This window comes from Aspergillus pseudotamarii (assembly GCF_009193445.1).
Source record: "Aspergillus pseudotamarii strain CBS 117625 unplaced genomic scaffold BDV38scaffold_13, whole genome shotgun sequence".
Taxonomy (NCBI): Eukaryota; Fungi; Ascomycota; class Eurotiomycetes; order Eurotiales; family Aspergillaceae; genus Aspergillus; species Aspergillus pseudotamarii.
Genome location: NW_022475027.1, coordinates 246,043 through 271,233, shown reverse-complemented (window position 1 = coordinate 271,233; position 25,191 = coordinate 246,043). Strand labels below are relative to the sequence as shown.

The following is a 25,191-nucleotide window of genomic DNA, read 5'->3' as shown; positions in this document are numbered from 1 at the left end:
TCGAATTTGCCGTGTTTTCTGATGAGATGCATTGACGCTGATCACTTAAATTCGCGGCAGTTGTGTTCCTTATTAAATAGAATGCGATGTAGCTCTAGGCATATGGAGCAGCGTCTGCCGTCTGTTGACCATGAACTTGGAACAGCTTGACTCGTCCTCGAGATGACGATAAACACGGTCAGTCTTTGGCATGACCCCTCGCTAAATATCAAGGCAATTGCTGACCTTGTGCGCCTCTCTATTTCCAGTGTAGGTTGTGAATTGTGTCATAAACTATAATTGCGGTAGTTCGTCACTATCCTAGCCCGCTATAATATTATAATCGATAGGTTTCTGTATTTATAGACGTAAGTCAGAAAGAATTCTTTAGTCATTTTTCTTCGGTGGAAGGCAGCCATCAATATCAACTAGCACTTACAGTCAGTCCAGCTTATGCTACATTCGAGAATGTGTGTAAAGCTTGGGTGTTTAATATAGGTACGAGCTTGTATAGAGTCATGATTGTGGCGCTATGAAGATTTTGTGGATTAATCAAGGCATTAACAGGAGAAAACAGATGACTATAATCTATGGACTGAAAATGAATGATAGACGCAGGCAGTGACCGCGGTGGAATCACAATGCTGAATATCATTCTTAGCCTGCACTGCATTATGGTAAGCTTTGAACTGCTTCATTGGGTCAATGGCTTCGTCCATGAGAGTGAACACAGCAATATTGGCTCAATACCCGTTTATTTCCTTGCATCTTCTGCGAATCGATATGATCCAATACAGTTCCCAATACTCATACAAGATCTCTTTTATCAATCACACCTATCAGCACTAATAGCCAAGCCACACGTCAAGACATTGCCAGCATCCAAACTGTCATTCCCGGCTCCAGAATCAAACCCTCACGACTCCAAATAAAGCTCATCCAAAACAGAGCTGCAATAAGCCTTATAGTACTCTCCTCCTTTCCATCCCCGCGCTGCACAACGCAGTCCTACTGTCTTCCATCCTTCACTGCGTAGTCGCTCGATTCTCTCCTGCTTAGTTTCTTTGCCCGGGGACCGTTTTGGAAAGTCAACCTTCTCCCAGCATCCATCACCACCTTTAATAGGACTGAAACTCCAGAAAGATGCGGATCGCTTGATAGACTTGGCCATTTTGCGGGTATGCTGCTTCTCTTCGACTTCATCGATCAGCATATGAATTGAGTTAATGCTCGAATCGATTTGAGACTGCAGGGATCGAATCCTACTATTGTAGCGCCTGATGGAATCACTGTACTGTGGGGTCGAAGGTGCAGGCTTTCTTTCGTTTAAATCAATGAGTAGGTCATCAGTGCATAGTCGGGTATCTCTATTGTCTATTGGCAAATCCATGGTTCTCTTGTACTTTCCTGTGACTGCACGAGGAACAATCTTGATAGGTAGGGGAGGAGGTAAATGAGCTCGGTCCGGTCTCTCGTTCCGAGGTGCAGTGTGGCCTGAATCACGGAGGACTTCATCGGAAGGCTTCCTGAGTGTCAATGGAAGGGGAACAAGCAGATGGTCTGCTCTACCATCGACAACTCTAGTAACGGTGCCACTGTCTATATCTGGGCAGGAATCACTGTCTGAGATGAACGGATCCTCCTCTTTCCACTGAATGGTTCGGTCAATGATATCTGTGATGCTGGTGACAAGACTGGACACAGTTGATGGGCTTTCTGAGGACTCAGAAGCGGAAGAGGATTCTCCCAGTGAGGGGAGGTTCAGCTCCTCCGAAGAGCGGCTCGATACCGGTATGGGAGAGGGCAGAACGGTGCTACAGATGTCAAACCGATCTAAGGCGCCTTGGAGGAGTGGAACCTTGGTGCCGGAATACTTATGAGCGGCTCGACCCATCTCCTCATAGCAGACTGCGCTGTAGAAGTAGAGGTATGTCTTGTAGACGGGGTGCAGCTGCTGTATATTAGTCTTAGTCCTGTATGGGGCAGAGATACATACAGGTTCTCTAGCTTTCTCGAGCAGCTCCGTAGCCCGAGCAGCACATTGTTTGTACTGGCACTGGATATACAGAAGCTTGACATCGTGAAGAGCGGCTTTCCATTGCTGGGATGATCTAGGAACTGATGGAGACTCAAATAGGGACGACCTGCTAGCGATTGAAGCCATTGTGGGAGCAACTTGGAGGATCCAGCAGGAACATGGAGGACAAAGAAAGGAAGGTCACATTTCTGATGATAAGACAAACAAAGGCTCATAGCCGAGAGGACGTGACGTGACTGGACGTGAAGGCTCTGAACTAATATAGCATGCGTACGTGTATTGACGCCACGGCAACCATATATCATAACATGGCCTTCTTAACAATATAGTAGTTACTAATAGGGGTGATGGAACTGCTCTATGTAACGTCGACTATAGTGAATACATAGGACGACCTTGTCAAGGTCAAAGAAAGAAATGCACATAATTAGGATGTCCGGCTGTACTCTAATACTTAGAGAATACCATCGCATTCTTCTCAACTGCCACAGTCAAATATGCCAGGACATACTACTAACATTCCACACGTTAAACCTGCACATCCCGAGAACCTGATTGGACAGTCCCTTCAGATCACCCCAGAAATTGACTAACCCAAAATATACCCCGATGTCATTTACCCGATAAAAGTATTTAATGGACTACCAAGACATGTCAAGTCATGTTCATCCATTCCTAAACTTCTCCTCCCCCACCAAACATCAGAGCAAAATATCGTCTCCATGGGTCAACGTCCAATCTCCGCCTTCAAGCGCCTCCAAGCGCTAACTACAGAAGGCTTCATCAGCGCCGACATTCCAATCTCACAACCGTACTATAGCTACAACCAAACTACCCAGACATGGAGCCCGGTCCAAACAGACACCACCCGGGGTTCCACAACAAGCATAACTCCCTTGAAACGCCTCACACTAACAACCTGGAACATCGACTTTCAACAGTCCTGCAAAGCAGAACGGACTCAAGCTGCCCTAAACTATCTTTCAAAGGTCCTTATCAAGCCCAATGACGGGAACAATAACAACCTTACCCCAATAAACGTAATATTCCTCCAAGAAATGGTCCCCACCGATCTAACTATCATGCAACAAACAAAATGGATACAGGATCACTTCTTCATCACCGACGTAAACGATGCTCACTGGAGAGGCGCCTACGGGACGACGACTCTGATCGATAAACGGTGCCATGTGCAGCGGGTGTTTAGGGTCCCCTATTCGACGTCCAGAATGCAGAGAGATGGGCTTTTTGTGGACTTGAATTGCTTTCAGGGTCAAAAGGCGAATGGTGGTAGTGAGATTGGTATGGTTCTTTTTTGTCGCGCTCTCTCTCTTAATGTCTTCCTTACATGCTTTTTGAAAGCGGTCTTGTGCTTCGGGAGTCTTTTAGTAGAAATATGCTAAGACAGAATGCAGGAGCCCTTCGTCTTTGCAACACCCACCTTGAAAGTCTCCTCTCCAACCCTCCAATCAGACCCCAACAGCTCCATCTCGCTTCGAAGTTCATGCATGGCTCTGGACCTGGGGAGACAGACTTACTTACTCCGCACGCGGCAATATTAGCCGGTGATCTCAACGCCTTCGCGCCTGAGGATTTCACCGCGCCAAATGAGTGTGGGCTCCGTGATGCATTTCTGGTTCTTGGTGGGAAGGATGGCACGGAGGAGAGCTTCACGTGGGGTCAGCAGATTCCCGACTGGTTGAGGGATAAGTTTGGATGTTCTCGTATGGACAAAATTTTGTTCTGTGGTGGGCTGGAGGTAGAGAGGCTGGAGAGTATTGGAGCTGGGGAAAAGGTTTGGATTGAGTATCCAAAAATGAGTGATGGAGAGAGTGATGATGAGGAGGGGGAGGAAATGTGGATTACGGATCACTTGGGGTTATCTGCTGAGTTTAGGATTACGGGTTTCGAGGGAGAGGAGGCTGTATGATGACTGGTGTCTAGAATATTTAATGCGATGCGATGACTGTACTGACCCATTAATTTGTTTCATTGATTACTATTTCCTTCCTATTTATGACGTATTTCTGATGTTTGTCGTTTTATCTCAGGCCAACAGTCTGTTGTGATCAGACTACACGAATCCGAATAAGATAGCCACCGAGATGTAAATAATTTACAGGGCTCTAGACTGAATCAAACGCAAGCCACTATTGTAGGCAGTTGCGAAATTAAGAAAGATCCATTGTGCAAAAGCAAATGAACAAGTCATAAGTCGTAGACCTCCATGCCTGTCAGGAGAGCATTCACCCGCTAGAAAGAATAACGACTGACCCAAGGCCAGGGACTACTCAGGAATCTCAGGCGTCGAGCTCTTTCCATTCGCGACTTCTGCTCCAAACCTGGTGCGCGATAGCGCCTCACCCGTGGCCGAGAGCGCACTCAACAAATCACCTAGCAGTCGATCCATCTCAGCCGTCACATCACCCTCATCTGCCCCTTCATGCATCACTTCAAGTCGTGGAGGCACAAGATCAGGGAATAGAATAGGCTCCAGTTCATCAAGTGCACTTGTAAGTGGAGCGCGTCGAGCTGTGGGTAATGGCTCGGATGATGGAGAGTCATCCCTTCTGGTAAATGGAGGGTTGGGCTCTAGTTCCTTTGTTGGGATGGCAGGCGGGAAAGGCTCAGACTGCAGAGCCGGATCTGATACGTCGGAATTATCTTGCCAAATGGGGTGGCTCTCCTCATCCGGTCCAGGTCCATCTAATACAGATGACTGATCATCATCCTTGTCATCAGCAGATGCTAGAAGTTCTGGGTAGTCATTCTCCAGGATTTGCCGCTGCTGTGGGATGCCACCCGGTGGAGTGGAAGGCCGGTCAAGTCGGAACGGGTCATAATCAGTATCCGAGCTTATCGACACACTAGCACGAGAATGTGTAGACGCCGACGTGGACGGCCGAGAATCACCAGGCTCCCCAATACTAGTAGGTCGAATCGGCGCCGCAGGCTCAAGATCTAGAACTGGTGCCCTTAAAGTATCATAGCGACTATTATCGATATCATTCTCGTGGCCATCCTGGTCCTCACCTGCAGCCGCCGTCATGACAGGAAAGGTCCAGTCCATCGTCGCGCGCCTTGCTGTGGGTTCAGGCTCCACGGGTGCCGGTTCCTGCGGGGTTTCCGTTTGGGGTTCCTCCTCCTCTGGAGGCTGCATGAAAACCGGGAACTTCCAATCCATTGTTGGGGGTCGCGGGCCACTCTGAGGCTGGTAAGTCAGGTCTTGAGTTTCCCGGTTGCTGACATCACTGCTTGACGAGCGGGAACGACTATCACTAGGATTGCGGACTTGACGACCACTAGATCTGTTCGCCTTGATGGTATCTGCATCTGCAAGTTGAAAAGGTTGCGCTGATGAAGGTCCAGCTGCATAATGCGAGGAATCAAATGAGCCAATGTCAATATCGATAAATGTGGAGGTGACAGAAGAGCGATCGGTTTCGGTGCGAAGAGGTAGGTCCGAAACCGGCTGCTTTTCCTCAATTGGGATAAAATCATTCTTCGTCTCGTACGTATAGCTTGGTTTCTCTTCATTGAAAAGTCCCTCCATAGCTTCGGCGCCTCGTCGGACGCGCTCATCGAAGTTCGCTTGGTCTTCCTTGGTCATTACCCGCTCAGCCGCTTCATCAAGTGATTCTCTTGCAGGCTGCATATTAGTTGTGCTAATTTCGTCCTCCATCTCTGCCAAAGATGCAGCTATCTGGTCAAGGTCAATGACGGAGAATCTTCGTTCAAACCCGTCTGTAGTACTGAAATTCCAGTCGCTATCTGAGTCCATAGTTGTGCCTGGCATTTCCGCGGCCGCTGCGCCTCCGGGGTGGAATAAGGAGATCCGCTGTCCTCCCCGCTGCGACCACTGATAATAGATCCGCACGAGTTCACTCAGAGATGATGTGGGATAGGCCTCCCCAGTATCTGCAATGTACGCATGCGATTGTACGTCTGCCATTGTTGGTCGACTAGACGGGTTTGATTCCAACACGTAAGAGACAATATCTTTAAGCCCATCACTGTACTTTGAATTTTCCAACTTTGGAGCAACGCGGTTGAGTTGCCTTCCTATCTGCATTCGCTCTCGCAAATTTGAATTCGGGGGGTTTCCCGTTGCGATTTCGAACAGCGTACAGCCATATGCCCATACATCGATCTATGCTGGTTAGTATGCCATGCTACATCAGAGATCAGGAGATCTAACCTCGCTACCATATTTGTGCGCTTCGCCGCGCATGGAGAACATCTCGGGTGGCATCCAGTGGGGTGTTCCAATCCAGGTCGACCGTTTGTCTAACTGTGATTGTAGCACTCCAGCCACGCCGAAGTCGCAGATTTGCAGTCGTCCCTCCTCGTGAATCAGGATATTGGCCGCTTTGTGGGAATATTAGCGTCTGTAGGCTTTGGTATTGTTTAAATATTGGCCCTACCTTTTATATCTCGGTGAATGATGCCAGCATCGTGGATCGCACGTAAGCCAGCAGCAAGCTCACGGGCTACAGGGATGAGAAATTTTTCATCTAGTTGATCGCTTGTAGCTCTCATCTGGTATTATCAGCATTTGGAATGATAAGCAAGATTTGGTCCTCTGAACAGTAGATAATCAAAGAAAACGCACGGATGGGCTATAAGGTAGGCAAGGAAGTGCAGACTTACCAATGTCCTGACGCTTCCACCGGGGCAGTACTCACAGACCAACCACAGCTGTGAGTGAATAGAGATAGCTTCGATTATTTCGTTGATGTTCTTTGCTCCTGAATCTTTAACCTGCTTCATGACCTTCGTCTCATGAATAAAGTCCTTTATAGATTCGTCTCGGAAATCCCGAACACTTTTGTAGTCCAACGAATCAATATCCATAACTTTAATAGCAACGACTTTGCGCGAGGGTAGTTGGTGGCCTTTGTACACGCGACCATAGGCACCTTTGCCAATCAGCTCCTCGAATTCGTACGGTGGAGTATCAGTTTTCGCTCTGCGACACATCTCCTGTACCGCGACGCCCTGCTCACGCGCAAGCTTGATAGCTTCTGCTTTGTGCTTCGTAATAGCGGCCATGGCGGACGTCGGGTCCAAGAATTTAGAGCCACGAGGAGGATCCATGGTGGAGACTGGGGGCTTGGGGAAGACTGTCTTGTTTTCACGCAGTTCACAATATCTCAAGGGCTCCGGTGTTGGGGGAAGTAACGAGTCCTGGCTTTTGACTGCTTGCTCTTCAGCCAGGCCTCGAGAATTTAGCTTCTGGATCGGAGCTGTTTCGTCAAAAGGCTCGTCGTGTGGGAAGAGTGAGAAATAGTCGGCGGGGTAGGAAGTTTGTTGGTAGGGTGAGGAATACTGCGACGACTGCGAGATGGGAAATTCACTTTCTCCGGGCCGGGAGTACCACTTCTGCCCAACACTGTCTGTCCTTCTCTGTAAAGGATCGCTAGTTGAGCGCGGTTTCCGCTTCCTGAGGCGCGCTGGAGAAAGTGGGTTTGAGAATTGTCGCGTATGATAGGGTAGCCTTTCACTGTAGGATTGGCAATACCTTTCCCAGAAGTCGCCTTGATCTTTCAAATCGGACTTTTTTCTCCCGTGACCGAAAAGACTTTTGATAGCCGAAGTGAAACTAAGAGGGCCTATCGACTTACTAGCTTTCCTCGATGCGCTCTTGAATGGTTTTACAATGGGCGAGCGGAGGTGCCTCGAAGAACTAGTGTTGAAAGGGTCAAAAGGCGCGTTTGAGCAAATAGAACGAGTCCGATCACAAGGAGAGGCTTCTTTTGGCGCAGGACTGCTACCAGGTGCAAGTAATGTCTTATCTAACGGCTGTCCAAACCTCTCGTGGTGCAGCGCTCTCTGCTTAAGTTCAGATGAGACCCCAAAGCCGAAGCGCGCTGAGCCTTCCGGGTATGCCCTAGGTCTGCATTTGAGGCAAAAGTCAGCGTACGACAGGCCACATGGTCAGAAGAAAGCCAAACCGGCAGGCGCATCTTCGGTCCTCCGCAACCTTTGAGCCACCCATCCTTGAAGGCTTCCAGGGAATGACGGTACCATGGGAAGGTAAACAAGGACGTGGGCGAAGGAATACACGCCTAATCGTCCAGGCTTATCATGTATGGCGGGTGGAAGAAATAGGAAGGAGGGGAAACAGCAGGGAGTGGAAGCAACAACAGAACAGCCACGAGGAGGGGGAAAGGATTGAAAAGTCTGCATACTGACCTGCGCCTCTATCGAAATACAATTTCTTTCTAAGGTGTAGAAAGATTGCTATGAGATGATCTGGAGTTCAATGCCACGCAGCGTTTGCTCTAATACATCAACGACGGAGGATCCCGAACAAGGGAGTCTTGGAACAGCTCTACTTGTTCTATCGATACCAACGACACTTCACAATAAACCAGCACATTCGACGATGGATTAGCTCTGGCGATGTTCCTGCTACGCGGGCTGGGAGGCCTGAAGTTGGTAGCAATGGAATCAAGGCGTCGACGCTTTTCTTGCAAGATTGGCACTCGAAGCGAAGATGATCCCAGCCGCGCTAAGAGCGGGCGCTAACGTTAGCGTGAAACCAATCAATTGCCCGGTCACCGGACTAAAAGGTGGCGGGTTGTCACTGCAATTCACCCTCAGTCACTGTTGGTATACATTGCAGTGATATCCAAATCAGGAGCAGGTGTAGGCGACTCTGGCCAATCGCTGTTACGCTGGAAGGATGTATTCGACCAATAGTTCACCACAATGAAAGAATGCCTGTACGTGACCAGCCAAAAAGATTCGACACCGGTTTATTGTAGTACCAGGCAACATTCAATAACTAATATCCCTAGTATTAGCATGCGAACGTGGAATTAGTTGCCGTATCTTTATTGACACAGGCAATAGAATTAAAGTTAATGTAAGCACGCGTAGGATCATGGTATTGAAGTAGATAGAGAACCAGTTCCTCATTATCCACGTTGTGAATCGAACATCTATCTTGTATTGAAACTCATCCTCATGCCGTAGGGATCAAGGGGGCAAACAGCATTTATAGGTACACCACTTACGGGGTATACAATGGAAAATATGGCAGAAAAGTGTTCCCTGAAATCTTTCAAAATTTTCAATAGACTTACCACACAATTGATCACGGGTATATCCAAATTTCTAATTACTATAGAATTCCACGATCTTCTAATTAATCAATGTGTGTTTAAATAGAAGGAGGTGTAAGGAGAAAAGGAAGAAGATCAGAATCTCTTGAAAATCACACCATAAGCTTTAAAAGAACAAAATGAAACATTATGGCCGAACAAGGTCCTTGATTATCAGAAAATATTGGTTATTGTTAGGTTTCAACTGAAGAAGGACAAGAAACGTCCCATTAAAGTTCCAGGCATGTCACGTTACTGTTGATCCAAGCGGAATATTATTTTTGCCGTGAAGGCAGTGTTTGCCCAGTGTTTTAGTCCACACCGTCGTCCACTGTATCGCTCTCAACAAATGTATATCCACAGACATGTAAACTAATGCTTACAGCTACAGTCACATTTAATTTGCTGGACAGCTCGTATAGATGTAAATCTGTTTTAGGTGTCAATTATTTACAATTTATCGAAGCTTACCCATTATAAAGGAATTTGCGTGTTCTAGATTGCCAGCTTAGTTGAGACCAAACTGTTGCCTCAAAGTGGTACCAAAGCGGGAAATTGCTTCAGCAATAGCATCGGAGCTAGCGGCAGCAAATGTAGCACGGAAGAACAAGTCGTCCTCATTCACGCCCTGAGCTTTGAACCAGCTGCCACGAGAGATCAGAACACCGTTGTTAACTGCGGCCTGGAAAACTTCCTCCTCGATTTCTTCGCGTGTCTTTCCCGACGAAAGCCCAGGGTGTTTCCGCCAGTCGACTTTGATCCAATGCTGTTTCATGTCAGTGCCTTAGTCGTGAGGAATGAAGAATCCAGGAAAGCTCTGAACTTACAAACATCCCTGCTGCAGGGGGGTTCCAATGGGCAAGTTCTCGGGGGAGATACTTCTCGCACGCATGCATCATAGAGTCTCTGCGAGCCGTGTATGACATACGAAGGTTGATCAGCCAGTCTAGGTATCCAGCGTGGCCCCATTGCTCCTCCAACAACTTATAAAGCACAAGCTGTGAGATACCGCTTGGGTTCTGAGAACTGGTCTCGCACGTCCTGGTGAAGCGTTCGATGATTTGCTCGGATCCAACAGCCCAGCCAACCCGGGAACCAGGAGCAAGAACCTTGGAGAACGATTCCAGCCGAAGCACACGACCATCAGTGTCAAGGCTCAGGTAGGAAGGGATAAGAGACTTGATAAATTCTTCGTGGTTGGCGGGCGGTGGAACGGGCTCACCATCAGCTCCAGCGTATGGCTGCATCTGCAAGAAGTAATAGGGTTCGTCCTCCACAATATAAACGTCGTGCTTCTGGGCAACCTTGTAGACTGCCTTGCGTCTCTCCGCCTGTTGAGTAGCGCCCGTAGGGTTCTGTCCTGTAGGGATAGTGTAAAGAACAAAGGGCTTGCGAGCACCCCGAGCGCTTTCATCCCAGTTGCTCAGGACTTCGTCAAGGGACTCGGGCAAAAGGCCCTCTTCGTCCATTTTGATAGCCGCCACCTTCAAGCCCAGAGGGAGGGCAGTTTCCTGTGCGCTAGAGAAGGTATATTCTTCCATCATGATATAATCGCCCCGTTCACAAAAGAGTTTAAGTGCGACATCCCATCCGAAGGTGCTACCACAGTTCAGACAACATTGCCAGTCCGAGTAAGGGGGGTTGTGAATGAGCTGATTCTATTAGCATCGTTCCGGTCCTTCAGATCGCCCAGCGTACCTCTGTGTGCTCTGTGACGTATCTCAGCAGTTGGGGAGAACCCGTAGCTTGACCATAATTAAGAGCAACCTCAAGATCTTCGTCCTGTTAATTCCAAGATCGGATGCGAACAATGTCTGAAAGCCGACTAACCATATAGACTCTTGCCTTCCCGAATATCACTCTTGCCGGCGTGTACAACCGTTCCAGACTCGCGAGTAGCTTCAGGCGTAAATCCTGGTGGAGTGGGGACCTTGATATCGAGCTCCTCGAAAGGAAAGTATTCGGGAGAGGGCAGACCACCACCCAGAGAAATGAGGCCTAAAGAACAAACTTCAGAGGCGAGTATGGCTTGTAAGAGGAATGGAATTACCTGGGTTCTTCAAGTACTTCGCGGCACCTTTCAATGTAGATACCTAACACATAAAGCCGATTAGTCTTTCACTCCAACCCGCTTGAGCAATACCATCACACAAACCTTCCGGGATTTAGCTTCGGTGGAGAGAATGTCTAAAGTCGGTTAGTCGCTGTTTTGTGGTCGAGAATAGTATCGGTTCAGAAGCAGAGGGCTGTTGTCGAGAGACTTACGATCCCAGCGTTTGGCCTTGGGCTTCGTATAACATGCCTGTTGCAATATGATATTCTGATTAGCACATAGCCAAAGCAAGCTTGACCAATTCTAGCACGTAGGATCTTACCGGGCTTTTGAACATATCACTACTGGTCGCAGGTGCAACACCCTTGGGGATCGGGGCACTGTTGGCCCTCAGGGCAGGAATACCCTCCACGGTCAGAGGGGCCGCGGGGGAGCCATTCGCATTGTCCAGAGCGGCGGAGGGGCTCATTTTCTCTATTGTTTGCGATTGAATGGATTCTGTATGATAAAAGCTACCTCTAATAAGCTGACTGCCGTACAAAATCACTTTGGTAGAAGTCTGAATCGAACAACAATCTGAACCTCCCACTGGAAAGACGACAATTGTAGGGAAAAGCGGGAGTACAAGTAGGTATGAATCAGAGAAAGAAAGATAAAGGTCACACACCGATAAGCGCCTTTTTTTCGTCTCCGCTTGGAACGCCGAGCGGACCGGTTTCCGCTCACGCTGGTTTACTGACGCCATTGAGGGATAGCGATAACGCCAAAATCCTTTTGGATTGTCCAGCCCTAATTTTAGCTATATCATTTCCACATCATTGCCCTTTATTGGGTTTCTGTTATCTAATCGATGAAGAGATCCAAGCATCTGAATGGCTCCGGCAAATGCTTAACACGCCTTGGATCACCTGCAGGGCGCGGGGATGGACAGATACGTATGGTAATGTGTGGTATCACAATACAGATTGAATGCGAATACATCCGCATAATCACCCCGCCTGAGCTGCAATACATGGTAATCAGGGTATAACTCCGCGCGCATAGACCAGGCTACCGCCGGGATCGGATACCAATCGATATTATTACTAATTCATCCTGTGTCACGAGCTCTCTTCCCAAAATATGCTGACGCGGAGACCATGGTTATTCACGGCTGTTCGCAAAAAGCATCCTTTAGCCATAACTTCCTATTATTTCACCAAAGCCAATCGTGCAGATATATCCTAGAGTAGGATATTCCTACTGCTCAAATAAACGTCCCTAAGAATATTTGCATCCCAACTGAGATCCATTATCCATTATATACTATCCCGTGAACAGTCGCTATGTTAACCATCTTATCTTTGAAATGCTTAGTTTCCTGTAAGCAAGGATATATAGTTCATGGCCCGGATTCTAAATAGCAAGCTCTCTAATGTCCCGGAATGGTAGTCCCAATACGTGGAACACTACTCTTGTAGTTCGAATTTATATCACTTGACAAAAAAACCTACATATCCTGGAGATATATTCTGCCATCCCCATGCGCAGACTATGTGTGCAGAAAACAATCGGCTCAGCGCTTCGAACCAGTACTTTTGTATAAGATCAACTATAGGGCCTTTGTCCCTACACCTATCCTTATCCAATAAGAAGGTAAATCGATCAAGTGCCCTAAGATCTGCGTCGGCATGATGTTAGGTTCGGCGTACCTCCGAGAGAGGCTATTATCTTATATCATGAAGCCAGGTAGGTAAATTAGGTTACTTAGTCGCTCGTATATTTTAAACAAAATTAATTGTTAGCACCATTAAGTTAACTAGTAAAGCCAGTGATTGTAAAAAGACCACCATAATAAATACTAAGATACTCAGATAATCGAGGATCTATCAGGCTCTGGAGTCGGGCCGTATATGTACTAACTGCTGAGCAAGCAAGCCCTTGTAGGGGAAGGCGGTGAGAAAAAGGTAAACTCGGCCCGACTCAATAGTTGTCTGAGGTCCGACATTCCACCACCTGCGCGAGAGCAAGTATAGGGACTATTGCAAAATGCAAGCACGCTCACCTGCCGCGAATCACACTTTGCAGCACTCTATAACTGCATGTCAGCGGTGTCGAGATCAGAAAGTAAGCTGTTCCTCGTTCTTTTTTGAATCGTCGCCATTTGATGCTGAGCTCTTGAACCACGATGACAGGTCAAATGTAGTCGGGAACGTCCTGCATGCGCTCGGTGTCAGCGGCTACAAGCCGATTGTACCTATCCCAGACCCCCAGTTCGCCGCGGTCGGAAGTTGCGTCGCAGCTCCCAGGGCGTGCGTCGAGTAGCTGAGCAGAGTGCCGAACAACTCGCCACACGCCGTGTTATCGCCAGCACTCTCGGCAGATCCGCTTCTGGCGCTCAAGAGTCTACTGCCCACCCAAGTTCTCGGTCTAATAATTTGACATCTCCTCGTCATTATACGCCGCATAATGAAAATGGTCTCGCTCAAACTGAGAACCATGCACGTAGCGAAGCTGCTAGGTTAACTAGAGGTACCCCACGCTCCGGTGGCTGGCCCAGCTATCTTGCAAATGGTGTTGGTGTCGAGTCAATTAACGTCTCCTCTGAATCATATTCAACTCACCTGAGAAACATGAACAAGACTAGAGAAGGCTTAACTTCTGATGTAGCCTGGCCACCTTTACCACCACGAGCCCTTGGGCTGTCCTTACTGGACATATATTTTACGCGAATCTACAATGCATCTGTGCTCTTCTTCAAACCTATTCTTTTTCAGCAGTATCTTGATGGGAAGATTCCTGAGATCCTGCTCAAGGCTCTTTTTGCGTTAGCTACGCTGTATGTTACCACCTCTACATCTGAACCGGTCAGCTAAGATAATATCGAAGATTTCTCACTCAAGTCAATGAAGATAGCAATGATGAACAATTTAAATGGCCGGAGTTAAAGCTTTTAAGCACATATTCATCCTGTGGTGTTCCATGGGCAAGGTCAGCTCTAAGAGAAGCTATGTCATCGATCTACACAGAACCATCTCTAGCGGTTTTGCAAGCGCTTCATTGTTTGCAACTGTATTGGTTTGGGATTGGTGAGTCAAGAACCGGCCATTTATGTCTTAGTAAGTTTTGTGTTTTTCTCTCCATCTCTGACTAGTTGCGTCTTGTCATAAGCTTGAGGATTTTCCGGTATCATAAAAATTCCGTTAACGTTCCTCTAGCCTTGGCCTACCGTTCGTGTGATCTCCTTGGATACAACAGAAAGGTTGTTGATGGGGTTGAAAAATCCGATTCCTCGCTCGAATCAGAGTCAAGGCGTCGATGCTTCTGGGCTTGCTGGATATCCACAAGCATAGTCATGGAACCAGAACCGTATGCCAGATTAGCCTGGCAAGAGGCTTCCATGATACCACTTCCTGCTGCTATACAAGATTCAGCTTCCGCTCATGAAGTTGCCTTAAATGAGAAGATGGATCATACCTGGCGTTCAAGCTTGGCGGTATCTCAGTGCGAAGGTTCACGCTCCCTTGTGTACGCCGCATTATTGGTTAAAATGGTCGGAGTGTGGTAAGGATCTCAGCCAACCTTGAATTTTATTTTATTTTGGTTTTCAACACTAAATAATTATGCTGTCTCTTTTTCTAGGGTTAAAGCTCAGCTTTTGGTCCGCGATTGGGCATCGTATAGCATTGCTGATAATCTTGATTCGCTGCAAAGACTCTCGCACTTGGCAAGGTCAATCTTTGAGAAAGAAATGTCTAGCGTGGATACAGAGGCCTCTCGGAGCGACCATGGCACGGAGGATACTCCCCTGGTACTCTTCACTAGTGCCCTTTACCACCAATGCCAGATCGCTTTGCATTCAATGGTTGTGCCTTTGTTTTCTGGTACACACCATGGCCCAACGATAGACCCAGAAATCGTGAAGCAAAGCGCAGAGACAGTCACACAACATGCAGAGTTATGCGAAGCTCTATTAGCTCCTTACATGTATGGACCAGGCGATGTTACGCTTCTACCGCCTTTCGTGGGATATGCTGCTTTCATTACGGGTGTTGTGTTCTTGGCTATTGAGGTCTCTTTTCGAGACAAGACATCACGAAGGCCTATCCCCGGAACAGTATCAGAGAGTCGTAGATTGTCGACTGTGAAAGGAACGCTTGGCTTACTCAACAAACTTCGGTTCTATTGGAGAGCTCTGCAGCTTTCTGTGAGTACATATTCCTTAATAGTCGAGAATAGGCGTATCCTAACCACTTGGAATGCAGTGGGAAAAGCTAGACGCTGCGTTGCAGCTACATCTGTCATGCTATAGAACACAGCACGGATTAACCGGCCCACACCCCGTCAGAGCCCCCGAACTTAACCCTTCAACACCTAAGTCACAACTCTCAGATCCTGTACTAGAACAGCCTGTGGACAACGAGCAGTCAAGGCACCGCGAAGCATCGGTCCCACCGATAAGTCCCTCGGACCAACATCTGCATCCACTGGCGAGTGGCCGGAGAACTCTAGAAGTCGATGCAATCCAGCAGACCCCACAGGTAACCATGTCCGGTAACTGTAACTTTGAACAATCGGATATGGAGGCCGCTGATATGTCTTTCACAACACCATCTGGTGTAACCCAGGACAACCCCTGGTACAACCTGTCTTTCGCGGAAGCCGGAATCGAACAGTTTGCAGGCTTCGAGCCCTTACACCTATTCCAGCAGGGATGCGGGTTCTTTAGCTGAGCAATGATCCATTCATCTGTATGTAGGGCGAGATATATCCGAGGATAGGGAGCAGTCGGACTCGGAGGAGTCGGACTCGGGGCATTCGGCTTTACCAGTAGTAGTGTGGGTCTTAAGCCTCGTACTACGTAGTATATAGTACCTACGCTCTGCTATAAATGTCATTGTGGCAACACTGATCGAGTACTTTAATCACTCCGAGTACGTTAATCATTTGCACTATTGGCAATACCGTGGAACCTATTCGCAACAATCAAAATGCCCAATCAATACCGCGATATCCAAACGGTCGACGCAACGAACCATTCGTATATCTTCGCGCAGAATGTGTCAATCCCGTTAAGGACTGGAGGATTCCTTCGCTGTAACGTTTATAAGCCGCGGAAATCATCAGAAGGAAGCAAATATCCCGTTCTTGTCACCTACGGGCCGTACGGCAAGGATGTCCCTTATGAACAGTCAGTGCCCAAAGTCAAGAAATAATCTTTCCCCTCCTTCCTACTATGCTCGCAACTTTATCATAAATACTGGTATTAATCATTGAATCAACAGGTTTAACCCCAAGAGCTTTGCAGAAGTGGACCCAGCTCATCGGACAGAACATTCTGCATGGGAGACGCCTACACCCCAGTACTGGACCGACCACGGCTACGTTGTCGTGCGAGTGGATGAGCCTGGCATCGGGCAGTCTCCAGGCCAGCTTCACGTTATATCTGCGGCTTCCATTGATGGATTCTGCGAGACTATCGAATGGGCTGCTTGTCAGCCTTGGTCCTCCGGGAAGGTCGGGCTCCTCGGAATCAGCTACTACGCCGCCACACAGTGGCAAGTTGCCGCTCGGCAGCCCAAAGGCTTAGCGGCGATAGTACCATGGGAAGGATTTTCTGACGCCTACAATGAGTCATTGCGACATGGCGGCATCCTCTCGAACAAGTTCTTCTCCATGTGGTACGATCGTCAGGTTGCGCCGAATCAGTATGGGCTTCCGGGGCGAGCGGCGCGCAATTGGGGTCCCGATACTGTGGACGGCGACCTCAGCGCAGAGGAATTAGATGCAAACCGTTACAAGACCGTAATGCATGAGCAGCGGCACCGCGACAACAAAGAGATCTCGTCACTGAACTTCAATCTGGAAGATGTTACAGTCCCCCTTCTGAGCGTTGCTAATCTCGGTGGGATTCTTCTGCATCTACGAGGAAATGTGATGGGATATCTTTGGTCTGGATCCGAATTCAAATATCTTCGATTCATTGTAGGACGCCACGATCTGCCATTCTACTACCCTGAAGAAGTAGAGATACAGAGGAGCTTCCTCGATGCTTGGCTGAAAGGGCATGACCGAGAGGGCTGGACGGAGAAAGGGGCTCTTCCACCAGTGGATTTGATTCTACGGAAGGGCAACGCCGGTTACAATAACCCAACAGCGGAGAAACAGTTTCTTCGCCGTAAAGAGAAGGAATGGCCATTGGCTAGGACACAATACACCCCCATTTACTTAACAGCGGACTATGAGCTACAACTCGACCAACCACACCAGCCAGCGCCAAAGAAACTCTCCTACAGCGCTCTGGGTAAGGCAAAAGCTTCTGACATGGTGACTTTTCAATCGGCTCCTTTTGAGAAAGAAACGGAGATCACCGGGCACATTGTGGCTCACCTGAACGTATCCGTCAGCAGAGATCAATGGGGAAATTCGCCCTCGGACTTAGACTTGTTTCTCAGTCTACGTCATATATCACCATCTGGCGATGAGGTATCCTATACAGGCTCTACCGGAGACCCTGTCCCAGTGACCAAGGGTTGGCTCCGTGTTTCTCTCCGCAAGACCGACCCTCAGCACCCGCGCCACCGGCCTTGGTTGCCGTATCGCAACTACTACTCCACGGATGTTCTACCTGTAATTCCCGGCGAGGTATATCCCGTTGACGTGGAACTGTGGCCAACTAATGTAGTCGTCGAAGCTGGGGGCCGGCTTGTGTTGGAGGTAAGTTCCGGGGACACTGCAGGAACTGGGATCTGGGGTCATGACGATCCGATTGACAGGTTTGGCTCTCCTTAATCACGAAGTCATGTCGCAAGGCAAATTTAGGGTGTGTTTGTCTAATTATCATTTAGGTCAGAGGCTGTCTTCAAAGGTCTCAACAATGTCCATTTCGGGCCCAATTATGTTAACTATATCACCCTACCGATCATCCCTTGTAATGAGGAATCATTGTAAAACAATCCTGTTGGGGCTAGCTGCCTTGGTTAGCTACAAACAAAATAGCCCCGGATAATCGTGCTATCTCTATCTAGTTGGGAAGATGCTATACTATACTATTCAGAACCACATTGATATTTCCTCTTTTACATTCTGTCCTGATATCAGTGGCTTCTATACAAAAGGGTATGGCACGGAAGGAAAGGAACCAGTCATTTCTGGAAATTCGTCTATGAGTCTATTATCTATGGGGTGAAGAAACCAAACTATAACCACTTTTGACACAATTTCTCCAAGGATCTTAAACCAACAAGTTGGGCACGATTCAATAGGGCCGATATTTAAATATGAACAACGCACTTTCTTGAAAAGCCTTCTCTTGGGACTCCGAATAACCCTAGCTGGACTGCCTTAGCTAGTTCCGGGTTAGAACAGACATCAAATGTAACCCGACTAAGAGCTAAATCGGCTCTTCTTGCGAATCCGAACTCCGTACCTATAGAAGATGTACCTGTCACACGTAAATTGATCAGTAATGAAAGGCAACTTCGAAGGCAATAGTTAGGGTACAAAAAGACTTACGGGAACGGCACCATCGCCAAAGTAAGAAATGCGAGTAGACACGAAGCCCAATGTAGCCCTAATACGTTGTACACTAAGAAAGAAAGAAAAAACCAATGTAAGTTCTAATCCCATACCAATCATCCATGTTAACGGGAATATAAGCTTACTCTGAGTCCCAAATAATGGAAAGGCTCCTGCGAATGTCGACCTGGTAAAACTGTTCGCTGCTAAGGCGCTGGCCGCGTAACGAGGGTAGGCTTCGACGAGGAATGTGAAAATGCCAGAGTAAACGAGGATTGTCCTGTTGGCTTTTGGTTAACACAATTATTTTTATCAAGGATTACCACTTCAGGGTTAACTTTTGTCCCTGGTGGAAGTTTATTGGCATGGAAGTTGTTGAGTCTACTTACCCAGCTCCGAAAAGCGCACTTCCGATCAATGGCACCACCCAGTGAATGCCCGGGTAAATCGTCCACGAGAATATGAAAAGTCCAATTGTTACTAATGGTGCTCCTGCTATCGCTGCGTGCTCGGGAATTTTCACAAATTACTATATGGTGAAAGAATTAGGAGGCCAGGGAAGGACGGTACCTGGGGGAAGTCTCCATTCCGGGTCGAAACCAGATGCCTCCGGGTTCCGAGTATGATGGTCTCTTTCCAGACGCTGATAGTTCCGACGCCAAAATGGGTCAGAGAGAATGGCCAACACCATCCCGACGAGAAGACCTAGGAAAGTGAGTCCTCGCTGCCATAATTCGAACCCATATACAGACTTGAAAACAGTCTGAAATGCACCAAAGAAAAGATAAAGTATGCCCAGAAGAAGTGCAGAGTATATACACAGATTCAGGCACATAGGCTCCAACGTCAAAAGCTTGACGGGTCGGACGATAGAACGGAGGATAAGTTCCCTCACAGGTACATTACTATTCTCGCTTGGTCCTAACGGCCATGGGTTTCCGGTTTGCTTTCTGACTTTTCGTGCCTTTTGCGTTAGAATTCTAGGGAATTATGTTAGGCATGTTAAACCAATCGAGGAGCAGTTGACCAACGCTGGATGATGGGTTTCGGGCACGAATAAGTATATCGAAATTAGCATCGTGGCGGCCCAGAATAGTAAGGTATAAAACGTCCAGCGCCTGTAACCCTTGTGTCAGAATGCTATTCTTACCCTTGGCTTCAGAGGATCACCTTCTCATACATACCAATTTGTATACTGGTTTATAAAGCCACCCAAGCTGTGAAAGGGGGGGAGTAACATTTCGTAAGTGTATGTCTACCTGGGATGCAAAGTTTCTATGGATACACTTACAGAGGCCCAAGCTCAGGTCCAACAAAAGGACTTGCAGTATATACCATCATAGGAGCAGCCAGTTGATGTCGAGGAAACATATCTCCAACTGCACCTCCAGCAACACTGAGGAAGGCACTACCTGAAAAACCATTGAAGAACCGAGAAATGAGTAGTGTTTGTACATTCCTCGCGACTGCACATGGAATCAGCCAAATGAGGAAGAAAGTGAAGGAGCTCAAAAAGACGACTCTCCGTCCATACAGCTGTCAATTGGTCAGCGTCCTTCATTTGGGAACCAGAAACCACTGTCGTACCTCGGATAAAGGACCTAATATTAGCGGCCCGAACCCTAAGCGGAGGTAATTTCAGTCAGTCCATTGTTCTGAATCGACGAACAGAGAATAATGCATCTGGCTTACCCATGCCGAAAACAAAAAGTGATAGCCCTAGCGTTGCAACCTCTTGTGAACAATGGAACTCATTCAGAAGTTGATCATAGGTCGTAGTATATATGGAAGATGTGCAAGCGCTACCCCGATGTCAGTTCGCCAAATACGGGAGTGTTGCTCAGATTCGGGATTAGTACTGACACACAAAGTGAGCAAAGAGATATAATAACAACAGTCAACCATCTCGTCGTTAAACCTCTCTTGAAAGGATGGGCCGGGTCGTCTTCATCCCATTGGATCGTCTCGACAAAGCCTCTTCCATCGATGCTGTTGCTGGGATCAGAGGCGTGTTCCAGAGATGAACTACGTGGGGCGCAGTCTTCCGCCGGCATGGGGAATTTAAGTCAGCAAGGAGATTTTAGCCTTTCTGGGTCAATCTGTAGACTGTGCAGACTGTTCAAAACAGCAGGATAGAGCGAGAATGTAAGAATACTGTTTCGTACTTTCACAGGCAAGACTGATTCAAACCATAGCGACAAGTCCAGCCAGCCCAATTTTTAACCACAAACTCATGAATCATTGGCTTATAAATCAGCAATTTACAACTAGCACTAATTTCAACCGGTCGTAAAATCTTGCGTTGTAGAGCTGCTAATCGGACCGACTAGGGTGGAGATGCAGGATGAGGATATTCGGCCCGATTTGGTGTCTCTGTGCGACTCGGGACCGGCTTATATCATATGATCAGTTGCTCAAGTTCTTTCCTAGGAATATCTTTTACTATGACTCTTCTCATGTTCCACTGATGTCTCTATATTTATCGCATTATAATAAATCGATTTGTCTACAAGTGGTCGATAATTCTGGCGACGATGCTTATCAATCATTTCTTCAAGTCCAACGCGTGTTTCAGTTATGAAGCCCTGCGGGCCGCAGGATACAGTAATTATGGTGGAGCAGACCTCGGAGAGGTGATAGCTATCATCTCCAAAATCCGAGCTGGAAACGAAGATGACTGGCTAGTTGAATGGAAAAAGGCAGCCGACCGAGCATTTTCCAGCGCTGAGCAATCAGCAACGGTGAACAACACAGTCAGTGCCTATGAGGGATATCTGCGGGCCTCGAATTACTATAGGACCGCTGAGTTTTTCCGTCGCGATAACTATGACGACGACGAAATGGCACAGCTCGTATATGAAAGATCGGAGACGGCTTTTGAGGAGGCGATGAAGCTGTCTGTATATGCCTACGAATCGATCAAGATTCCCTACCAGGGGACAACACTCCCTGGATACTTTGTTAGCTCACCTGGCACGGCCAACCCACGGCGCACCATTATTTTTAATGGCGGCTATGATTCAACTGCAAGCGAAGCCTGGTTTGCGATTGGGGCTGCAGCCCTAGCAAGAGGATACAACTTTCTCGCCTTCGATGGCCCTGGTCAAGGTGCAGCTGTACGACGACAGCACCTCTACTTCCGGCCCGACTGGGAGAACGTACTGACTCCTGTGGTTGACTTCGCCTTGACTCTCAAGGAAGTCGATCCCAATGCCATAGCAATCTTCGGCTGGAGTATGGGCGGATACCTTGTGGCACGAGGAGCCACGCAGGAACATCGAGCCAAGGCCATCATCCTGGACGATGGAGTGTACGACTTCGGGTCTGCATTTCGGGCCAACCAGCCATCCTTTGTGCAAAGGCTAGTCCAAAACGAATATGATGGAGTATCCAATTTTATTTTTAGCTGTGCACAATCTCTAGACACGGGTGTTCGGTGGGCCTTGCGCAACGGTAAATGGACTTTCGGGGTGGCGTCAGAGGCGGAATTGATGCGCACAGTCAATCTCTACACACTAGAAGGCCTAGCTCCGAATATTGTGAGTCCTTGTCTGGTCCTTGACGCAGAAAATGATCACTTCCTTAAGGGTCAGCCCGAGTTGCTTTGCAATCATTTGAAATGCGAGTACGAGTTCGTCAGCTTAGGAGCTGATGAAGGTGGCGACGCACATTGCCATCAAGGTGCCTTCTTTAGGTTGCACCAAGTTATCTTCGATTTTCTGGAAAGGCGCCTGGCGTGACAACATACACGGTTGACTTATCGGTGCACTTGTATATACTTTGGGTCGTACTTGAGATCGTCTGTCTCGGGCGTTCTATGAGAGACTCATTCTGGCCTTTCTAAAGACACGTTGGAGATAGATTGGATAATCCCCTCTTTTAATTCACGTAGTATTATCCAATGGTGTTCTTTCAATTCCTAGCAAAATTCTATTTTGTACCCACTATGCACCATTGATCATCCATTGATCATCATAAAGTAGGAACCGAAGTTCTATAAATTCATCTAGAATTAGATATCGAGTTTCTATGCTAATTCTCCAGTTAATATAGAATAAAAAGTAGATCAGTGGATAGGATACCCCGTTCCCCTCTATTCTATCCCAACAGGAAGCATCAGTTCTTGTTCACATGCTTGCCAACTGTGCCGTCTAACTGAGCCTCCAAGACAGCGGTGGTTCCATTCTGGACGGCTTTGATAGCCTCGGGAAGCATCCTGGCAAGGTCTGAAACAGTTGTTGCAGTGCCAGCCCAGAGCTCTCCCCCTGCAGCAGCCTTCGCAATGCCTGGGTAATCCGGGGTAGGGGCAAATGATATGTTGAGGTCCTCGTTAGTCGCGCGCGAGCCATCACCTTCTGGATGAACGAGGAGCATACTCCGCCTAGGAGCGTTCCAGCCCTTGTTGTTCAGGACGATCGTTAAGACAGGAAGGTTATACCGTCTCGAGATCCAGTAGACGGAGCCCGGCACAGAAAAGAGGTACGTGCCATCACCCACAATCTGGCAGACAAACTTGCCCTTGTTCCTACCGCCGTTTTCATGATCAGTGGCCAACTTGATACCAAGTGCACCCCCGCCGGACCAGCCAAGCCCGCCCCCGCCACAGTTGATCCATGACTTTGGCAAGGTGGCAGCGATTTGATCAGCTACAAATGTAGTGAGAGTTACGGACTCGATAGCCCAGATAGTGTCTGCCGGGCAAGTCTCCCGGATCTGATTGATCAGATAAGACACGTTAAGATCTGCGTTACCACCTCCCGATGGTACAACGGCAAGGTCCGTGATTCCTTGTCGGATCTTCTTGTATTGCTCCTCACGGCGTTTACCAAGAGATGTTTGTTCTTCAGAGTTAAGCGTCTGTTTTAGTGAGTTAGTAGCGGCGACGTACTCATTGATCTGTTTAAATGCTGTTGCCGATTCCGCACGGAAGGTAGCCATGGAAGGGAGATAGAAGACCGGCATTTGTTGCTTGAGTGGATCAACATCTACATGAATGATCTTAGCGGAATCAGACGGTTTGCACTGTGTCGGAATCCATGGCACATCGCAGTCAGCAACAAGGATCACATCTGCAGTTTTGATGGCCTCGTGGATTCCGAATCGCATCCCCAACCACGCTGGGTGGTCGCCAGGAAAGCACATGTCACATCCACCAGTGTCCAGGACCCGGACTCCTTTGAACGTGTCTGCCAGTTTAACGAGCTCTTCCACTCCCCTGGTCTCACGACCGGAATAACCTACAATCACCAGAGGTTCCTTGGCGGCGGCGAGTTCCGATGCAATCAGTTCAACCCCCTCAGCCGGCAATGCAGAAGGTGCGACAGCACCCCAGACATTTTGATTGACTTTATATGGCTTGATCTCCTCTTCCATTACCTCACGAGCACCAGCCAAGTATACCGGGCCTTTGGGGTCGCTCATCGCAAATTGAAGAGCGCGATTGACCATTTGTTTTACATTTTTCCCAGAACGGATCTCACCAGAATAGCGGCAATATTGAGAAACAATCTGCTTCTGATCCGGAACATCTTGAATCCAGTGGATGTACTCTGTGCGAGAGCCACGCATCTCCCCTTCGATGGTGAAAGGGGAGAGGCCAGCAAAGATCAAAACGGGGGCGCGTCCACAGGAGGCATTATGTACGGCTGCTGCTAGTCCTTGTGTACCGACGTCAACATGAACAATGACGCATTGTGGTTTGCCGGTCAGTCGAGCATAACCATCGGCCATGGAAAGTGCTACCATCTGTGGAGTGGGGTAAAAGTGGGGTTAGCCTGAGATGAGGATTCATAGAAACCCACAGTAACTGAGGGGCAACTCAATGCTATTTGTAAGCTTAAGGACTTACCTCATTGGGACAGGTGATGACTCTGGGGAATTCATCGGGCTTCTCTTTCTGGCCCTTGACCATGGCCTCCAAGATGGAGGGATGATCGGATCCTAGATTGGCGAAGACATGGGTGACCCCGGCCTAAAGACTCAGTTAGAATATAGTCAGGTTGGTGAGCGTCAAGTTCATACCTCCCATAGAGCCTCGAAAAAGGCAAAAGATGCAGTATAGACCCTTTTGATTGCAGGTTAGTTGTCAATGCCATACTCAAGCTACAAAGGTCAAGGCGGAGTGGCATTTGATCGGATATACATACATGATTGTATTGTCACCGCAGGGAGGGTAGACTCAATGTAGGTTAGAGATAAGAGAAAGAGGATATGAGGGTGTAAAAGAGATCGATACTTCAGATGCTTGAAGGTGGGTTTCTTATTAAGGGAAAGGAAACCTACTTCCAGACACAGTAGGTATATTCCCGAACCGCATCGGACTTCAGACCGAGGGTTAAGAATAACCGGGACAAGCTTCAAGCCAGCAAGTAGCATTGCAACATCGCAACATTTCCGATGCGGGGTTGGAACATTGGCTTTTCGCATGGCATTTATCTATTAACCTTGGGTCGCGCCATCGGCGAACCTGACCCAAGCGGAGTTTCCGAGGGAGAGGACAAACTGGTATGATTTGT

The 25,191-nt window shown here is 48.0% G+C and overlaps 10 protein-coding genes across 10 annotated transcripts; 5 read left to right on the top strand and 5 right to left on the bottom strand.

Annotated features, from left to right (window-relative positions):
• Positions 1-895: 895 nt before the first annotated feature.
• BDV38DRAFT_269414 (uncharacterized protein) lies at positions 896-2,143 on the bottom strand (the record flags this gene model as incomplete). The annotated part of the gene is made up of 2 exons (XM_032056967.1): positions 896-1,930; positions 1,976-2,143. The coding sequence occupies 2 exons, from the start codon at positions 2,141-2,143 to the stop codon at positions 896-898; spliced, it is 1,203 nt and encodes a 400-aa protein (XP_031916073.1).
• A 554-nt stretch (positions 2,144-2,697) lies between these two features.
• BDV38DRAFT_240838 (endonuclease/exonuclease/phosphatase family protein) lies at positions 2,698-3,994 on the top strand. Its single transcript, XM_032053941.1, has 2 exons — positions 2,698-3,319; positions 3,433-3,994. Exons 1-2 carry the CDS (start codon positions 2,740-2,742, stop codon positions 3,945-3,947), a joined length of 1,095 nt encoding a protein of 364 aa, XP_031916072.1. The 5' UTR covers positions 2,698-2,739; the 3' UTR covers positions 3,948-3,994.
• Positions 3,995-4,304: 310 nt separating this feature from the next.
• BDV38DRAFT_280476 (putative serine/threonine protein kinase) lies at positions 4,305-8,015 on the bottom strand (the record flags this gene model as incomplete). Its single annotated transcript, XM_032059317.1, has 5 exons — positions 4,305-6,167; positions 6,216-6,385; positions 6,442-6,556; positions 6,668-7,913; positions 7,972-8,015. The coding sequence occupies 5 exons, from the start codon at positions 8,013-8,015 to the stop codon at positions 4,305-4,307; spliced, it is 3,438 nt and encodes a 1,145-aa protein (XP_031916071.1).
• A 1,565-nt stretch (positions 8,016-9,580) lies between these two features.
• On the bottom strand, positions 9,581-11,778 carry BDV38DRAFT_240830 (aminotransferase-like domain-containing protein). The gene is made up of 8 exons (XM_032053940.1): positions 11,502-11,778; positions 11,392-11,428; positions 11,282-11,313; positions 11,177-11,219; positions 10,957-11,124; positions 10,825-10,901; positions 9,954-10,778; positions 9,581-9,892 (listed from the first exon to the last, which is right to left on the bottom strand). The coding sequence occupies exons 1-8, from the start codon at positions 11,646-11,648 to the stop codon at positions 9,635-9,637; spliced, it is 1,587 nt and encodes a 528-aa protein (XP_031916070.1). The 5' UTR covers positions 11,649-11,778; the 3' UTR covers positions 9,581-9,634.
• Positions 11,779-13,200: 1,422 nt separating this feature from the next.
• Positions 13,201-14,108, top strand: BDV38DRAFT_240828 (Zn(II)2Cys6 transcription factor domain-containing protein). Its single transcript, XM_032053939.1, has 2 exons — positions 13,201-13,285; positions 13,354-14,108. Exons 1-2 carry the CDS (start codon positions 13,208-13,210, stop codon positions 14,032-14,034), a joined length of 759 nt encoding a protein of 252 aa, XP_031916069.1. The 5' UTR covers positions 13,201-13,207; the 3' UTR covers positions 14,035-14,108.
• A 72-nt stretch (positions 14,109-14,180) lies between these two features.
• On the top strand, positions 14,181-15,949 carry BDV38DRAFT_240827 (fungal specific transcription factor domain-containing protein; the record flags this gene model as incomplete). The annotated part of the gene is made up of 4 exons (XM_032053938.1): positions 14,181-14,277; positions 14,377-14,722; positions 14,801-15,365; positions 15,424-15,949. Coding segments are annotated over exons 2-4 (1,238 nt in total), but the record flags the coding sequence as incomplete, so codon positions are not given.
• A 163-nt stretch (positions 15,950-16,112) lies between these two features.
• BDV38DRAFT_240826 (CocE/NonD family hydrolase) lies at positions 16,113-18,428 on the top strand. Its single transcript, XM_032053937.1, has 3 exons — positions 16,113-16,349; positions 16,444-17,934; positions 18,007-18,428. Exons 1-3 carry the CDS (start codon positions 16,150-16,152, stop codon positions 18,107-18,109), a joined length of 1,794 nt encoding a protein of 597 aa, XP_031916067.1. The 5' UTR covers positions 16,113-16,149; the 3' UTR covers positions 18,110-18,428.
• A 777-nt stretch (positions 18,429-19,205) lies between these two features.
• BDV38DRAFT_280471 (major facilitator superfamily domain-containing protein) lies at positions 19,206-20,730 on the bottom strand (the record flags this gene model as incomplete). The annotated part of the gene is made up of 7 exons (XM_032059316.1): positions 19,206-19,656; positions 19,708-19,794; positions 19,861-19,893; positions 19,968-20,212; positions 20,264-20,298; positions 20,369-20,478; positions 20,540-20,730. The coding sequence occupies 7 exons, from the start codon at positions 20,728-20,730 to the stop codon at positions 19,206-19,208; spliced, it is 1,152 nt and encodes a 383-aa protein (XP_031916066.1).
• A 400-nt stretch (positions 20,731-21,130) lies between these two features.
• Positions 21,131-22,607, top strand: BDV38DRAFT_240824 (alpha/beta hydrolase family protein). The gene has a single exon (XM_032053936.1). It carries the CDS (start codon positions 21,211-21,213, stop codon positions 22,414-22,416), a length of 1,206 nt encoding a protein of 401 aa, XP_031916065.1. The 5' UTR covers positions 21,131-21,210; the 3' UTR covers positions 22,417-22,607.
• A 7-nt stretch (positions 22,608-22,614) lies between these two features.
• On the bottom strand, positions 22,615-25,188 carry BDV38DRAFT_35519 (putative thiamine pyrophosphate enzyme). The gene is made up of 4 exons (XM_032063212.1): positions 24,823-25,188; positions 24,698-24,740; positions 24,525-24,647; positions 22,615-24,421 (listed from the first exon to the last, which is right to left on the bottom strand). Coding segments are annotated over exons 1-4 (1,797 nt in total). The 5' UTR covers positions 24,825-25,188; the 3' UTR covers positions 22,615-22,792.
• Positions 25,189-25,191: the final 3 nt, after the last annotated feature.